The sequence below is a fragment of the Orbicella faveolata genome, unplaced genomic scaffold (assembly GCF_042242905.1).
Source record: "Orbicella faveolata isolate gen_17 unplaced genomic scaffold, um_ofav_v1 contig_46, whole genome shotgun sequence".
In the NCBI taxonomy this organism is placed as follows: Eukaryota; Metazoa; Cnidaria; class Anthozoa; order Scleractinia; family Merulinidae; genus Orbicella; species Orbicella faveolata.
In genome coordinates, this window is record NW_028301576.1 from 33,642,883 (window position 1) to 33,661,423 (window position 18,541).

Below are 18,541 nucleotides of genomic sequence, written 5' to 3' on the forward strand. Positions count from 1 at the left end.
ATTTGTTTATTACTCGCCAAAAACTATCAAATGCACGCAAAAGCCTAAAATCGAAAAAAGTTTACAGGAATCAATCAATCGCGCGAGTGAGTGAGTGCCATTCCTCACATCATATCTACAACTTGCTCTTGCACATGCGTGCAATTCTCGATTTAAAAATGCCTTCCAAAGAGAAATTAAGGGAATATAAAAGAAATGTGGCTCCAAGTATGAACTAAGTTGGATTGATCCACACACAAGAAAACAATATCCAACTGGATAGAAAAATGGAAAGAAAATATTTTACGGGCAAAAATTTTATTGCCCTAAAAAGAGAGGAGGTGTGACACCACCACACTTCTGGGATGAAGACTTTCTTCAAAATTACACCATCCCATTTGTCCAGATGAAACACCTCCAGTGTCTATATACATGCATGCATGCATACATACATGCATACATATAGTTTTTGTTGAGGCAGGTTCATTCGTGGCAACCTAAAGGCTGGTGTGGACCTGCCAGGAACTTAAAATCTGCTCATATATACAAATCTTAATTAACAGAAGCTTAATTTACAAAAATCACAAAAACTCAAAAATATAAAAAATCCTTTAGCTTGGATGTTATCACACAGGCCTCCTTTTCAAACTGAATTTGATCTAGTATCTTGGATGGAGAAATGGGGAGAGTAAACATGGCTGCAAGTCACAGGTGGTTTAAATGGTTCCTACTATATCTGCACCTCATTGTTGTGTTTGAGAAAGCTGGCTTCCCTAAGTATCGTCTTAAAAACTGTGCTCAATCTGAAGCATGTTTTGATATCTTTTGGGGCAGTACAAGAAAGGATAGATTAGATTATGAAGGATTATGTTGATTCTACTCTTGGGATCGACGAGGATGGTGTAGTGTTTCTGTTGTGACGTGTCAGTCAAATGATCACTGGTCTATTATGGGATGCGATGAACCAAAGCATGTGGTCGGAGAAATGGGAGCAGAAATAAATCTTGTTGTTGTTATTGTATAAGCTCTTTTGGTCTACTTGCGCCCGAACCACCACATTTGGCGACGAGGAAAACCGGATAAAAAGTGGATAACGAGTTTAAACAGCGGGAAACTCGCACAGATGGCCGTATCCTTGAGCGGACTGCCAGGTTTACAAACATTCAACGCTGTGGGCGAGCCAGCTACACTCGCACAACGATGGCTAACTTGGAAAGACGAATTCGAATTGTACGTGACTGCCTCGGGAATCAGCGACCCAACACAGAAGGCGCTTCTACTTCACCTCGCCGGGCCCCAAGTCAGAGACGTTTTTAATAACTCAATTCCTGCCGACAAACGAGGCGAAGCGAAGGATTACAAGAAAGCTATGGACAGCCTATCCGAACATTTCAAACCGAGAAAAAACGCGCGGATGGCAAGACAGGCGTTTCTCGCAGCTCAACCAGCCGCTGGAGAAACCATTAACAATTTCATCACACGCCTGCAGAAATTAGCCGAACATTGTGAATACGAAGGTGAAAGGGACAACCAGGTGAGAGATCGTGCGATTTCTTTCATTCAAGACAAAAACCTCAAGGCCAAGTTGTATCGCGAAGAAACATTAACATTGAGCAAACTACTGGAAATCGTTAGTCAATACCATGACAAAGAAGCCCTCGTTCTTATCCGTGATGGCCGAGTGAATAACATATCTCCAGACGCCAAACAAGGGGGAAAATGTTGGCGGTGCGATAAAGCGGGACACTTTGCGAAGGAATGTCTTCGTTCGCATGACCACAAATGCGGGAAATGTGGCAACGTGGGTCATTTCGAAGTGTGCTGTCACTCCAAACAGAGTAAAGGGCGAGATTCTAGTTGCAGTTCGAGTCGTGGTCGTGGAAACGAATACCGTGGAAACTCTGGAAGAAAGCAAAGCCGTGGACGAAGAGGAGGAAGTTTACAGGGCCAACGCGATGTACGCCAAGTAACCAAAGACGTGACTACTGGAAACTCCGCAAGGAAGGATGATTTCTACGTGTTCTACACTGGGGAGACAGATGACGGGAACACTCTGAAGCTGGAGATTGCAGATAAGACTATCAACGTTATTATAGACTCTGGTGCTAGTTGTAATTTAATGTCCGAAGAAGTATTTAACCTTGTAACGGGGGGTAATGTTAAATTGTTGGAGTGCAACAAAAGAGTTTTTGCTTATGCATCTGAAGAGCCACTCCAAATCAAAGGAAAATGTAATCTTGATGTACGTGTGCCACAAACCCAAAAGTCCCTGAATGTTGAGTTTTATGTTATGCTTGGCAAGGCTGCGACGCTATTAGGCCGCGATGCATCTGAGTTGCTTGGTGTTTTAAGGGTTGGTATCCCTGTTAACAGCTGTGATGTTGAATCTGATGGTGCTAGTAACAATCCAAAACAAGCAGATAGAAAGGCCTCCCTAAGGGCAAAGTTTCTCAAAGTTTTCCAGGGCCTGGGGAAGCTCAAAGGGTACCAGCTCAAGTTACACATTGATGAAAAAGTACAACCAGTTGCCCAACCCCCACGCAGAATTCCTTTTAGTAGATGAGAAAAAGTCACGGAGAAATTGGAAGAGTTACTGAAGCTTGATGTTATCGAAAAAGTAGAGGGACCTACCAGCTGGGTCAACCCCTTAGTAGTGGTCGAGAAGCCTAACGGTGACATTAGAATCTGTCTAGACATGAGACAAGCGAACCAAGCCATTGTGCGGGAGAAACACCCAGTCCCCACCGTAGAGGAAACACTCCAAGAAGTCTCGAATGCCAAAGTTTTCTCTAAATTACATTTAAATATGGCTTTTCACCAAATTGAGTTACACCCAGACTCAAGGGACATTACAACCATGGCTGCGCCTAATGGCCTTTACAGATACAAGCGCCTGCTTTTTGGTGTAAACATGGGCACGGAAAAATTCCAGCAAATTGTTTGGCAGATCATCCAAGACTGCCCAGGGGCATACAACCTGCACGATGACCTACGAGTTGTTGGCACAAATGATGAAGAGCATGACGAAAACTTAGAGAGGGTCATGTGCAAGCTTGAAGAAAGTGGGCTTACGCTTAACTATGATAAATGTGAAATTGGTGTTGGCAGCATGATCTACATGGGTGATGTACTCTCTGGGGAAGGGCTGAAAGTGTCTAGTCAACGTGTGAAAGCTATTGTTGAGGCACCAGCACCCCAAAACCCATCAGAAGTAAGAAGTTTTCTTGGCTCCGTGCGGTTCTGTTCAAAGTTTATCCCCAACTTTGCATCAATATTGAGTCCATTGTGGGACCTCACCGCAAAAGACATCAAGTGGAAGTGGGGAGTAAAGGAAGCAAAGTCATTCCAAGAGATAAAAGACCAGCTGACTCGTGCACCAGTGATGGCATATTTCAGACAGGGCGCAGAAACTCGTCTGACAACTGATGCATCACCAGTGGGAGTTGGGGCAATTCTGGAACAGAAGCAAAAAGATGGAAGCTACAGGCCAATATATTATGCCAGCAGAAAGCTGAGTAAGATTGAAATGAGGTACTCCCAATTTGAAAGAGAAGCTCTGGCTGTAAGGTGGGCTTGTGAAAAGTTCTACTTGTACCTCTATGGCATTAGCTTTGAAGTCTGCACTGATCACAAGCCTCTTCTCATCGTACTCGGAGCAAAGTCAAAGCCCCCATCAGCACGAATAGAAAGATGGCTTCTCTACTTACAGCAGTTCCAATACAAGTTGACACATACGGGGCAAGGACAATGCTGCAGACGTCCTGAGCTGCCTACCGGTGGGTACTACCCATGATCACGAAACTCAAGCTGCAGAAGAGTTTGCGTACAGCGTAGTAAGTGAGGCTGTACCAGCTGCGTTGGTGCCAAAGGAAGTTGAAATCGCTTCTGAAAAAGACCCAACGCTAAAGATGTTACGGCAGGCTGTAATGACAGATGATTGGAGCCAGTTACAAGGCACAAGGCACAATTTACAAAGCAGTTAAAGATGAACTGTGGGTGATAGGACAGGTGGTGATGAGAGGAAGCCGCATCCTCATTCCACAGAGCCTTCAAAAGCGCACCATAATGTTGGCTCACGAAGGACACCAAGGTATGGTCCGAACTAAAGCCAGGTTGTGAGAGAAAGTATGGTGGCCACAAATGGACAAGCAAGTAGAGCAAGCAATACGAACGTGTCACCCCTGCCAGCTTGTCGGACCCCGATCCAAACCAGAGCCGGTGAGATCAACCAGACTACCAGACTCCCCGTAGCAAGAAATCTCAGTTGACCTTCTCGAGATTACAAGTGGAGATCACCTCCTGGTAGTTGTAGACTACTATTCTCGCTGGATCGAAGCTGTCCTTCTCAAGAAAACAGATGCACAAAATGTAATCAAGTCCATGGAGGCTATTTTTAGAACACATGGTCTACCAGAGACTGTCCGTAGTGATAACGGACCTCCATTTGCATCCAAGGAATTCGAAGGATTTACAGTATCTAGCAATTGAACACAAAAAGGGCGTGCCCTATTGGCCCCAAAGCAATGGAGAGGTGGAGCGTTGCAATGAGACCTTACTGAAAATCGTGAGAATCACGTACCTAGAGGGTAAAGATTGGCGAAAAGCACTCGCAGACTTTCTATTCCAGTACAGAGTTACCCCTCGTACTGTTACTGGGATATCACCAGCAGAACTACTGATGGGGAGGAAGCTACGTGACAAACTTCCAAAAGTCCAAATCCCCAAGGATCGAGCCACTGAAGCACAGTGGCAGCTGCTCTTAAAAGAGAGGGATGCTCATGCTAAACTTAGACAGAAGGAGTATGCAGACAGAACACGCGCTGCCAAATTCAGCGACATTGAAGAGGGTGATCAAGTCCTACTGAAACAGGTTCGAGAGAACAAACTCTCACCCAATTATGAACCTGAGCCATACAAGGTCGTTCACAAAGATGGAAATGCTGTCATACTGGAAGATACCAATGGGAACAATAAAATGCGAAACATAGCCCACATGAAGAAATTTGTTGCACCTGGAACCACTGAAAAGGAAGACCAGGTGCAGCCAGCACAACTACCCCAAGAGCCAGACCAGGTGGAACAAACGCATCCAATGACAATTGCAAGCCAGCCAGCAGAGGTGCAAGAGACTCCACCCAACCCTTTGCCGGGCGATTCAGTTGTTTTGCGACCTGCGCGCTCTAGACAACCACCCGCCTATTTAAAAGACTACGTATGCACTTAGTTTTAGAATGTGCAAGAGACATAAAGAGAGAGACTGTTCGTTTTTAAGGACTATTAATTAGATTTGTAATACTGTTCATTTAGTTTTTCTCTAGTGCTGACATTTGTAATAACTTAGGGGGAGATGTAGTGTTTCCGTTGTGACATGTCAGTCACATGATCACTGGTCTATTATGGGATGCGATGAACCAAAGCATGTGGTCGGAGAAATGGGAGCAGAAATAAATCTTGTTGTTGTTATTGTATAAGCTCTTTTGGTCTACTTGCGCCCAAACCACCATAGATGGCACCATATTGGCTTCGATGCTGGGAGAGCATTTTGTATTAACAGTGGAATAAAACTGAACACATCGCTGTCCCTGTCATTCCTACTTCTAAGCGGCGATATCTGTCCAAATCCTGGCCCTCATAATGTCTTGGATCTGTGTGGGATTTCTATGAAGTCAGTGAAAAGCAACCAATGTGGAATCTGTTGTGATTCATGCAATACGTGGTTCCATGTAAGACGACAATGTGTGAACATGCGGCTAGAAAGCTACAGATCGCATGCTGATAATCCCGATCTACAGTGGATTTGTAATGTTTGCTTGGAGCTACCAACGAACAAGAGTGATACAAATATTTCTATTGACGACTCCAACCTGGATCCAAACCTGGATCTTATGCAGACAGAAGGTGGGAAAGGCTGAATACACAGTTGTCGAACAATGCATAAAGTTAAAGTAGTTTAAACTCTAACTTTGTATTTAGATGTCAAAATTAAAAAGGAATTAAAAAAACTTTTTCCATGACAAAGTAGCTAGTGGTGGCTGCATTTAATATTTGTTCTTTAAATTTAAGTTGCTGAATTTTACAGAATAATCACTACACCTCAGCTGGCAATACATATAATCAACACTGCAACTGTTCAATAAACTAATTTGACACGAACTGAGAAAACAAAATCTTGCAAAGTTAAAAATTTTCAAGATGGTTGTTGACTCTTGCAAAATTCACTCGTCACGCAAATGTCATTGAGATGCAGCAAGGCAATTTAAAAAAGCTAATACGGTTTTGCCACTGTTAATGCTTCATCAAAATTGTCCACATGGCATGTTTGTCTTTAAGAACCATGTTTTCCCCAAACATGCATAACCACAGCAAATCTTTTCATAACTTGAGATAACTTTCGCTGATTTAGATAAAATTAACTCCCGATTTTCTCGGATACAAAGAGTTTATGACATGGTCGCATGATCAGTTACATGACTGAGTATTTCTATGAGTGGGCTTTCACTTACACTTAACTATTCTAAACTTTTCAGCCGATTAAAAGACGTGTGAATGTAAGCCAGATTTCACTCAAAACAGAAAATCTCGGCAGCAAACAAACAAAGAAACCAATTCTCTGCAATGGTCAGGTGGGGCATATAGTGGTATGACACTCATAGTAACCCTTTGGAGAAGAAGAAGAAAAATGAAGACCCAAATTGGGTATAGTATATATTTTTTCTTTTTCAAAGATTTGTACTATGCTTTGGGTGTCAGTTTAGAAAGAATGACGGGATAGCAATAGCACTACCCTAACCAAACAAATAAAAGCTAACTGCATGCAAACTGGAATGAAACTAGATGCTTTGCTGTGTGTACCCAGGAAGTTGTTATACTGAAAAGCACTAGCAATATTGAAATTGAGCAAAATGCTCTGGATTTGAAGTCATACTAAATTCAATCAAATCCATGTGCTCAAGCTATTCTGTCTTTGATTGCATTTCTTGGAATCGATTAATAGCTCTTTACTCATTTGCAGGACTTTAGGTCGTGAAATGAACCTGTTCTCCTTAGCCTTTCTCGTTGTTGCTGTTGTTTTTTTTGCTTTTCTCAAGCAAGCGAGACATTTTGAATTTCAGAGTTATGTCGGTGCGTAACATAGAGCTACGAACACATTTGTTGAAAAACATATACTTATCTCATGATTTTTTGCCCATTCGGAAGTTAAAGTATTAGGAAAGGTGCTTATGTAAATACTTGTTTGTTCAGTACAGATAATCAGTCACCTAGATAGCCAAAGCAAGATCCACATGTTTACATTATTTTCTGGCCGCAATGTCGGTGTACCGCTGAGGTACACCGACATGGCAGCTCCATACTGGGCTCTGTAAATTTGTGCAAAATACTTCAATGAATATCTGAGGTTTTAGAAAACGCACAGACTTAAAAATTAGATAAGTGTCATGTTTATTAATTTCCTATAACATCACAATTTCTTACCGTTACTAAACGGTTTTTGAATAATTTTTTCATCGCATCAGGATTGTGTGACAGTGCAAGCCAAGAATTGTTTTGCTGGGGTCAACACACATTAGTTTCTTTCAGCTTAAATGTACAATAATTTGGTACATGGGTTTCATTCTTGTAAAGAGACATTACTCTGATACAAGAAAATAACAAGAGAATACCCTTTAGTTTGAGATTTTAACTTTATTATACTTTACGAAGTTTCTCAGAGCATTTTACTTAGGTGTCCTCGAACAGAAAGATACATTTGTAAACTAATTCTCTAACCTTTCTGCTCTTGTTGCTCAGACATTCTTGAGTTCGTGCTGGGATTCTACTTGGTTCATGATCACGTCTAAAAATATGATGACGTTTCTGAAGATGCTTTTTATCAAGTTGAAGAGTTGATAGTTCCTTTGGTATAACATGATTCTTGACAAATTTACTCAAAATGTTCACTTGTAAATTGACCTCTCATATGGCTTGCAGACCGACCCGTTCCGAAAACGCTCAACGTTCTTTGGTGTTGGTCTGCTGCAAACGGTGTGTTTGTTTGTATGTGATTTGATCACCCCAGAAATCATGGATCTGTACTAACTTTTCACGACAACTTATGTAAATTCCATGTGCTGTACGCTGCACAGGTGACGCATTCGGTTTAGAGACCAGACTGCAATTTGTGACTGAACGAGGAAAAAAACAAGAGCCAAATTTTAAACCCAGGCCTCACCGCCTGGGTAACTAACTGCAAGCAAACTGGTTTGAAAGCTTACCACAAGCAAAAGCAGAAATGCAGTTAGCTTTTATTTGTTGGTTACATGAAAGATCAGACCTAACGAACTCCATGCCTCAGCCTAATTTTTGTTTTCTTAAAAACTAACTAAAAGTGATCCTCTAATGGAAATGTATAGAGTGACTTGTTTCCTCAATCCCGTGCAATATTAAATGAAGACCCCAGTTACGAGTTTGAAGTCTCCAAGTGTACTCAGTTTGCTGATACTGAAATAAGGGCCTCATAACATGGCTAATTTCAGCTTGGGTTGAAAACATTTGTCATGTAATGCCAAATTTCTTTTTAAGAAGTTTTATTCTGGAAGCCGGGCTTAAATATCAGCACTTCCTAATATATACCTTGATGAAATTTCAGCCTGGGCTGAAATTAGCCAGTAAGAACAGGCCCTTACAGCTGCGACAGGGACTGTACTGGGATCTAACCTCGTGCTTGTTAGTTGTGTTCTAAAACAAAAAAAAACACAAATCAACAACAACAACTCATTAGTAGTCCAAATGAATGAAAGAATGACAAAATGGCAAAATGACAAAACGACAAAAAATGTAAACGTTCATGTTTCAAAGCTAACATTGGCTGCCAGGGAAAAATCAAACTCCAAATACAACTGATAAATTACATATATAAAGTATAGACAGCTGTAATTTCACACTTCTTTTTCACGATATTTGCTTTAGGTGATTGTGACCTACCATAGTGTGACAAGGTCACTTTAGTTCATTTTCAGTTCTAATTTTCAAATTATTTTTATTAGTGTTGTCCTTTTATTCTTCTTACTATTTGGGTTATTTTCCTTCATTAGTTTGGTTTCCTTACACACCTTATTTTGGTATGTGTTGGTGATTCATTCCCACACACTTCTCTTAGCTAAATCCTGTTGTGTAGGAGAAGTTACCTCATAGTTCCCTTAGGTAAATCCCGTATTTGTGGGCAACAAATACACTCCCTTGCCTTATTTGGTTTAGAGTTATTCCTACAGTTTCCTCAAATCTGTAATAAATTGGCAACCATTTGTTCAGCAAATTCAGTTGATTCAGTTGGTTTATTCTGAGCTACACTCAAGTTCTCAAGTCAAGCACTGGTTTAGTTCAAATGCTATATTCTCAACAACCCTTAGTATGTAATGCATTATTTTGTTTCATTTTTACTTTTGTTTAAGGTGTTGGGTTTAGTTGGTTTCACTTATTTCATTAGTTCAGTTAGCAGTCACTATGTAGTTGTCTTTACTAGTTTTGTGTTTTTGTTTAGTATTATTCCTTTAGCTTTCTTGACCTTTAGTCTAGCACAGTACATAGCTTTATCTCTGTTCCTTTATTTTATAGTTTTTGCTAGTAAATGTTGTATTATTCGCTTACCACATATCCTTGTTGATTACTTGTGATTGTTTGCACAAATCCAAATTCATTTCTGTTCCTTTACACATTTTGTAGCATGTTTTTATCACTGTAATTACTTGTGTGACTAGTTTGTACACAGCTTAGCACTATTGTGTAGTCCCATAACTTGAACCTTTTTTAGTTCTGTGTATCATGTAATACTCTACAAATGTTGACAGTTTTTGTCACACAATTTCCTGTGTCTTTATTTTTTGTCATGCAATTTTCCTATTGCAATTGTCTTGTTATTTGCACCAAATCACTTTGTTATTTCTTAGCTAAGTTAGCTTATTTTGCTTATTTTACTCTCTATTAACATTAGGCTTATCTTAGTTTGTTCATTGTATTTCAGTGTTACTCGTTCCCGTTTATTTCGTTTCTGTTGTTATTGTCTCCACTATCTTTGTCAATAAACTCTTAAATCGTACACTTGTATCTGTCGTTACTATGTCAACCTTTTTGGCCGTCTTACAGTTTGGTGTCAGGAGTGGGATATGAGTTCTTCATGTAGAGTTAAAACGGGAATGGGCAAACTACAAGGATGACCACTGCTGAGCAACTCAAAACCCTCACTGAGAAATTGGCAGCGCTGGAAGCCCAGCTGAACAGAGACAGTGGACCCTCACCAGCAGCTGGAGGATCAGGATCTTCTCCAGGACAGGTCACTCTTAAGGTGCCCAGAGAACGTAAACTTCTGAAGTTCACAGGAGTCATAGATGATCATCTGATTGAGGATTGGATACTGGACGCTAAGCGAGCCATCAGTTTCCTATCTGAGGCAGATGCTGTGGATTTCCTCCTATACCACTTGGAGGGAGCTGCCAAGGAGGAGTTGCGACTCCTGCCAGATGAGGAGAAAAACACACCAGAAGCCGTATTCCAGGTACTACACAGCTCATTTGGTGAAGGGCTTACCTCCACACAGGCCATGACAAGGTTCTTTGAGCAGCGACAAAAGGAAAAGGAGTCCATACAGGACTACTCCCATTCACTGATGGTTCTCCTGTCATGGGTGGAACGCCTCAACCCTGGCGCAGTAACTGAAAAAGACCGGCTCCTTCAAGATCAGTTCCTGGAAAACCTGTACGACCCGCAGCTGAGACAAGATATTAAGAGTTGGGCGAGAGACCACTCCGCGAAATCCTTTCAGGAGATCAGAGAAGAAGTCCAGCACTGGGTGGATGAGGATGGTACACCCCCTAGGAAAGCTGACGTGCGTGAAGCCATTACTGAGAATGAGACAAACTGCAATGAGGTGAAAGGTGCTGCTGACTTACAGGTGGTAGATGAGCTGGTAGCAGGCCAAAAACTTCTTACGAAGAACCTGCAGAAGCAGCAAAAGCTCCTTGCAGAACATATCAAGGAACAGCAAGGGGCTCTTGAGAGGCTACAGCAAACCATTTTGCAGCTTTCCCCAAGTATGCAGCAATGGTGGCAGCCTGGTTGCTTTGGCTGTGGGTCAAGGACTCACATTAAAAGGGACTGTCCTGGAGGTGGCCATGGAAGAAACCACAGGGGTGGTAACCAGAACAATGGGAGACCTGAATACAAGCCGCCAGTGTTAAACGAGAAGATTCCATGGCAGTGAGCCATGCCGTTGACGGGAAGAGTGGTGGCTCAAAACCTCTAGAAGACAACCGCATGCCAATACATATGGTTGGTGGTACCCCAACGGTCCAAGCAAGACTTGGTGTTGTTGATGTGCTCTGCGTGGTAGACTCTGGTTCAATGGTGTCCTTTGTTACTGAAGACTTTTATAGAAAGAAGCTCCAGCCAACCTGTGGGTGCGTGAAAAGACGAAAGCAAATGATAACCCTACATGCTGCTAACGGGCTCGAGATTCCATACATGGGCTACCTTGAGCTGGAGATAGAGGTTAATGGGGTGAAAGTACCCAACTGCAGGGTACTTGTCCTAAAAGACACCCCAGCCACTTCCCAACAGAGAAAGGACATACCTAGGCTCCTTGGAACGAATGTTCTGGCACAGATCCTCAAGTTTGGTGCCCTGTTCCAACAAAGGACTGATAGTGAGCCCAGGACGTCAGAAACCTGTACCTCTGGTTTTGTTAGTGTAGCTGGAACCTGCCCCATTATGATTCTCCAAAACTAAGTGGCAAATGTAGCTGTCACTGGTCCAGCCTGTGGTCCTACTGCTGTGGTCAAACCCCTCAGTGTGCCAGTACCAGGTAACATACAGGTTGCCAATACCCTGGTCAGTGCCTGCAAGACATGTTTCCACATCCCAGTAGTAAACCCCACTTCAAGAGATGTTTGGCTTAAGCCACGAACACACCTTGGTGCAGTAAAAAGTGCAGTTACAGTGACCAGTGGAAGCCGGTTAGAGCTTGATGTGCAGTGTAACGAGTTGATATCATGCCCCCTGGGAGCAGAGAGCCAGGAATTTCCATCCCAGAGCCTGTCCACCCTGCAACCCCCCAGAGAGAGCAAGATCTTCCTGCTGGAATCACCTTGACAGACTTTCCTGGAATGCCAGCTGAGAAGCAAGAGGCACTAAGAATCTTCACCTCCTATGCAGACATATTTGCCAGAGATGGGGAGGTTCTAGGCTGTACCATGACCATTCAGCACACTATCCCTACCAGTGATGATATCCCAGTGGCCCAGCGTCATAGATGGATCCCGCCAAGTCACCTGATGGAGGTCAAGCAGCACCTGCAAGAGCAACTCGACAAAGGAGTAATTGCATTAAGCCAGAGCAGTTACGCCTCCCCTATTGTCCTAGTCCGGTAAAAGAATGGTGCCAATCTCATGCTGCAATGGATGTGGTAATAGAGAAGCATTTGTGTTATAACTGTTTATAGGACAAATTTAAATTTAATAATGAAGACCCTGCAAAGGTCACCAGATCACAACATATACTTTATTATTTTTTAATAATAATGATGTTTATTGTGACAAAAACTAGAGCTAAGCTTTACAAAATGCTATAATATTTACATAATTTGATGTCTGTTAAACCTGTCAAACATGTTTCCTTATCTAATCATGATATCATGGTTACTACAACTAATACTAATACTACTATCATCATCATAACATTATTATTCTATAAAATATTTCATGAACTATAATAAATCATTCCTTGAACCTGAAATGAATGCTCTTCTATGAAACCACTAATTGCATGTCCTGTATAAACAACTTTAAATCCACGGTTCAAAAATGAGGTGAGAAATCCACAGCTGAAATCTATACTTTCATCTCAGACCATCAGTGCACCGTTACACCTGTGTATTACATTATGAAAATCAAATTAGCTTTTCACGGAAAATATCACAAAATTTTACATTCAACATAAAAACTTGTCTGGTAAATTGAAGTGGCAGAAAAGGGTTTGACCTTTATGCAATAATCACTTAAATGTCTGATGTTTTGGAAGGAACATCAAAAAAGGTACCATTTTGCCGGGAGGGGAGAGGGTTGTTGGCCTCGCTGTTAATAGCGATCTTGCTCAGAACGGAAACAGCTCATAAAAATTATTTGCTGAATGTTCATTTAATTAAGTATTAGGCAACCCATTACCTGAATCTGAAAAGAATGCTATTTCCAGAGTTTCTTATCTAGTAAATCGTTCACGTGCTGTCAGTACAATGCGTAACAATTCTGGCATGGGAAAAAAAGAAGTGAAATCAACAACTTTTGATCAAGAGATCTATTTTTGGCATAATTGAACAGTCTGTCTCAGAAGTGCCATGGAGAACAGTACATGTTTATTTCTTGCTATTGTTGGGGCCATTGCGGTTCTGATACCAAATATAGGACTAGATCAGTAGAAATGGTCCCATTACTTAGCTGCAATTGAGACATTTCAAGACACAAGTTATTCTTTTCCATTATCGGAATAGAAAATGAAGCAGAGCTTTTACTGGTGAGAGCGTCAATCTTTGCACCACCATGAAATGTACAAAATTGGATTATATTATGTCCTCAACATTATGCATCTCTGAGTGTCAGCTGGAAACACAGTTCTGCTAAGTGCTCCATATCAGTGAACCTATCAAAGCACAATGCAATGTTTGATAAAAAGCCGAAAACAGAGAGAGGACCGAGTACATCTGGTTCTGCCTTGCAGATAGTTTTGAAGGAAACAGAAATTTTTCCTCCAGTTGGCGCAGGTCAGTCATGATTTTTTTTTTGTGATGGCTAGGTTAACATGAAGTAGAAGAGTGGGCTTTTTATATCCGATTTTATCAGGAACTACAAATGAGATTTAGCATGATTTTGGAGTATGCAGCCTGTACATTTTGTAGCAATGCTTACCACAGCAATATATTATAATCAGTCAGCATGGGAGGTAACCAGGCACAGATGAAAAGTAGACGGCACTTGTTTGAAAGGAGTTGAAGCAATAGCATTTCACTTTCACAGAAGTGTGTTCTAATTGCCAAAAGCTTTTTGGAGAAGCTGAACACAAGACCGTAGCCCAGCTGCCTGGTATCAAAAGCCAAGTTATTCTGCAAAAGGGAAACATGTCACTGGTAAGTGTAAATGATTTTCACTATTGATTCATTCAGTAATAAGGAAGTTACATTAACGAAGATTTTGTTTCCATACTAGACGTTATTAGGAACAAGCTATATTTATTAGACTTAATTACATTGCATACTGATCCAGGACATAAAGGAGAATTCTGATTGGTGCCCTTAGCAGGGTAAATTCTGCATACATGGATCGCTGAGAAATAGTTTCAATCAGTAAATTGCTTTTCCAAAACATTTCACAAGATAAAAATTTATTCTTAAGTAGAAATAGATTTCCTTTATGTCTGGGGGATAATTTCAGTTAAAATTTCATGAAAGCGGCCCGGAAAATGCAAATTTAACTTTGGGATGCGTGTTTACCAAGAATCACTGCATTGCTTGAAGAGTCATTAAAATAAGGAATTTGTTGAACTAGCTTGTTCGGCCATATTTGGGAATATTAGTCTAGTTTTTTTTCAAGTTTATGGACCGAGCCCCAAACTTTCCAAAAATAAATTGACCTCCCCAATACAGACCTCATGCTAGTTCAAAGACATGTATCAAGGAAGTTTTCAATAATACATTTATTGCAGGACAATTCTATCGGGGCTACCACAGTGGCGCAAAGTATGCCAGCTTCCGCGTGTTTTGGTTCCAACATCCAGACACCGGGGGAAGTTTGTATCTGCCTTCAGAGTCCAGCATGGATGTGACACCTGATTCCCACAGCACAAGGCGCGATGACTCTACGCCTCTGACCAAACTGAACAAATTCTTAGACAGCAGGGATGTTAGCCCAGTCAGGCATACTGTAACTGTTCCATGGGATGAAATGCGTGAAAGGACGTGTTGTTGCCATCTTCGTAAGGCACAACAGGCAGTAGGCGCTGTCTTGGAGGAAGTTGTGCCCAAACAATCCGAGAAGTTGTGGTATTCTCTTGTTCCATCTTTGAATCAAAAATTCTCCACTGACAGTGAAAGTGAAGACAGGGGTGTGGAAAACGTGCTCATGAATGCTCTGACAGAGTGCTACAGTAATGCAAGTACCTGGGACACCTGGCAACAGATTCTTTCAATAATGGCAGCCAAGGTCACTTTCCAAACTCTGAAGAAATGGATACCTGATCTTACTAGATACAAATTCAGTACTGCAAGAAAGCAAACAATACTTCACAGGAGAGGTGTTCCACCACCACAGGCATCCCACACAAAATTGTTCATGTCACCCACACAGGTCGAGCACTTCTTGGATTTCATTACTGCAGTCATGCAGGAGCACAAATTCTTCGTCAGAAATAAGGTCAGCCAAATAGGCTCCTGCTAAAAGCTCTAGGGTCTTCTTAAACGACATCAATTGCGTGTCTATCATTTTTGACGTTTCCATAGCAACCGCAAGTTTCATGTGGGTTTGGCCAAAAATCAATTTTCTTCGACCTAATTCTGTAGTTTTTTTCCAGTTTTCTTCATCAAATTCCAGAAATTCACCAGTTTGTACATGTAATAAGTATTCTGGCTTGATTTTGTATTAATTTCTGTTATTTTTTGACTGTCTAAGAAAAAGTAAAATCCAAGATGGCAGATCCAAGATGGCATTCAAATGATGTCATTTGAAAACTAACATATATGGTATCATTTTGTAGACCAAGCTCAGGGCTATCTAATCAATGTAAATTTATTTTGCTGGCTTTAAACAGAGAGAAAGCCCAAAGGGGTTCTGTCCACTCCCCCCTTGTACCACGGTGGGGTTACAAGTTAGCTTGTATGTCCGTGGGTTAAAATAACAGTGGAAAACACCTAAATCCTAGTCATAAAATCTAAATATGGGAATGAATGGCCATGACATTAAAATTCTAAAACACTGACTAGTTAGATAAGAGTTTTTCTGGGCATATCTTACTTTTTAGATTACTCTTGAAACCCTGCTCGAATATTATCACAGATGGGTCACATGCTTGATGTTGCAATTGATTATTGTGAACTATTACTTTACAGTCGGCATACAAACTCATCAATCCTGAATGACACATGATCTAGTCATTTGATATAGCTTAGAATACTGCACAAGGAATTTTAATCTCTATTTATGGATGAGCACCCTCTAATGTTAAGAATGGCTTCGATGTTTCTCTAAATTGTAACTGCCTGGCTGGCTGGCTGGCTTAGAGAGTGCACATACATACATACATACATACATACATACATACATAGATACATACATACATACATACAACATACATACATACATACATAGATACATACATACATAGATACATACATACATACATACATACATACATACAACATACATACATACATACATACATACATACATAAACTTTATTTGAGTGTTGGAGTATTTAGCTAAAGATAACTAACACTAACATAAATACAAATATAAAATATAAAATACTAATACTACAGGCATTAAGATTGTCAGATATGATTTCCGTGATCCACAGGCTGGAAAGGATGTCTGTGACAGATGAATTGCCACAGTGAAGAGCCATATGCATCGTAGCATAAATGAAGGCGACGACATCAAAAATGCTAGTGATATCCTATGGTGGGTTAAAGGGTACCAGGCATATCAATAATATTGTTAAGACTCAAGATTTAGACCAGACCATGAAGCACACAATGTCTGGGATCCTGTCTCTAAAAGTTTTTAGGTTTGAGAGTGTAGAAGGCTTATGATGTGGGCCCTGGTACATGTTTCACACCTGCACAATGAGGAATGGATTTGAAGACCTCAAGGGCCTACAGGCTTATGCATAGAGCAGCCATTAAATGTACTGTGCACAAGAGAGACCGCTACTTTTAGATCCAGGAGTTTGACAATTGTCTGCTCCAACAGCCTCAGTCTAGGCATAGTTAATAGAGGGGGATTATTATAAAACTCAACAAAGTTCTTTGTTGCACGTTTTTGTTCTCTTTTTTGGCCTTGAACTTGCCTAAAACACAATGGTTGTATACTACTGGCCAAGGAACTAACCAATAGAGACGTTTTGGTTACGTAATTCATGCATAGTGTATGAGCACAAAAAACATCGTGCATGGTTGTGGACCTTCCAACACAAATCTTGGCATCTTTGTTTGCTCCTTTGATGTTTGCTGGGCTTCAAAACCATTCCCCTCAATTAACTATGGTCTAGGAACTCATATTCTATTGAAGAAGAGTCCCAAGTTGTCAAAGCTATGAGAGTGTATTCCTCCTACCCTGAGGAGGCATTCACAAAAACATACCAGTATTTTGCAGTCTGCAGAAACACATGAATCAGTGGGTAAACACCTAAAGAGGTTAGAGAAAAAAACGGCATAGACAGCGCCGAAATAAAATGGGTTAAAATCCCAAATGTCCTTTAGTGATCATGATCCACATGAAAAATCTCAAAGGGACGGGTCTGAGGAACCCACTTTTCTTGAGAAAGTGAAAAGAACATTCCTGGAAGGTGAGGAGACAGGACGAAAATGTAGTGGATGAGTGCAGTAAGATGAGACTCTGCAAGACAGCAGTGGCAGGAAAATGTCCAGCAAAGAAGAGTGGCTTGCTGCAGACCAAATAGCCCAGTACTTCTGCAGGTTGTCTGTGATGTACAGAAGTGGTCAACTCACCATACACCAGGCTGATCTGAGTCCTTCTCAAGATTTCACTGAGACCGAATTTACTCTAGAGTACATTCTACTCAGCAAAGAAAGTTGAGTTTCACTATACATTAATTTATTATTTTACAAGGTAGGGCCTCATGCAACAAATCTGTGGCTGTTCTTAAAGGGTACAGCAGAAACCTTTTGAGGGGAGACCACTAGACATTGAGAAAGAAAATGGGTAAATTGAAGAACAAACCATAGAGATCTTCATGTAGAAAATAAATTTTGGAGTGATATATGAAACACTTGAAAGTACTGGTGAAATGAAACTGATGATGAAATTTTACCTGTGTTTTACCTGACAATTCCTCTGAACTTTGAAATTTACTTGCTCAAGTTCCCACGAGAAAGTATTTTGGTGTTATTTTCAGACAACTGTTTATATCTTTAGCTTTTAGAAAATGCAAAAAGGACTGTAATATACTTAAAGTTATTCTGGCACAAGGTTTGTGTCCATTAAAAACTGAAATTGCGACTCAAGAAGAATGTGACTAACAATGTCAGGTAATAAAACACTTGTGTGTTTAAGTTTTTTTTCCTTTTTCTTTTTCTGCTTCTTGGTTAGTCTAGTACACCTTGTATTTTGTATTAATTATTAAAACATTACATTTTTAGCTACATGTGTATGTATATATATAACAATATTTTAATTGTTGGAAATATGGCATTGTATGATATAACTTACAAAAAACACCTGGTGCCTACTGAGGAGTACTGTTATCTTATCAAGTTTCAAGTCTACTTTAAATTCAAATTACAAATATAATAAAAATAAGGCAAAGTTGA

At 40.6% G+C, this 18,541-nt stretch overlaps 3 protein-coding genes and 1 pseudogene across 3 annotated transcripts; all 4 read left to right on the top strand.

Annotated features, from left to right (window-relative positions):
* Window positions 1-4,573: 4,573 nt before the first annotated feature.
* LOC149099901 (uncharacterized) lies at window positions 4,574-5,331 on the top strand. The gene has a single exon (XM_089278376.1). The coding sequence runs from the start codon at window positions 4,658-4,660 to the stop codon at window positions 5,201-5,203; it is 546 nt and encodes a 181-aa protein (XP_089134502.1). The 5' UTR covers window positions 4,574-4,657; the 3' UTR covers window positions 5,204-5,331.
* A 4,674-nt stretch (window positions 5,332-10,005) lies between these two features.
* Window positions 10,006-11,212, top strand: LOC149099902 (uncharacterized). Its single transcript, XM_089276930.1, has one exon. It carries the CDS (start codon window positions 10,166-10,168, stop codon window positions 11,210-11,212), a length of 1,047 nt encoding a protein of 348 aa, XP_089133056.1. The 5' UTR covers window positions 10,006-10,165.
* Window positions 11,213-13,339: 2,127 nt separating this feature from the next.
* Window positions 13,340-14,294, top strand: LOC149099903 (uncharacterized; annotated as a pseudogene).
* A 489-nt stretch (window positions 14,295-14,783) lies between these two features.
* Window positions 14,784-15,485, top strand: LOC149099904 (uncharacterized). The gene has a single exon (XM_089278383.1). It carries the CDS (start codon window positions 14,811-14,813, stop codon window positions 15,429-15,431), a length of 621 nt encoding a protein of 206 aa, XP_089134509.1. The 5' UTR covers window positions 14,784-14,810; the 3' UTR covers window positions 15,432-15,485.
* The last annotated feature ends 3,056 nt before the right edge of the window (window positions 15,486-18,541 follow it).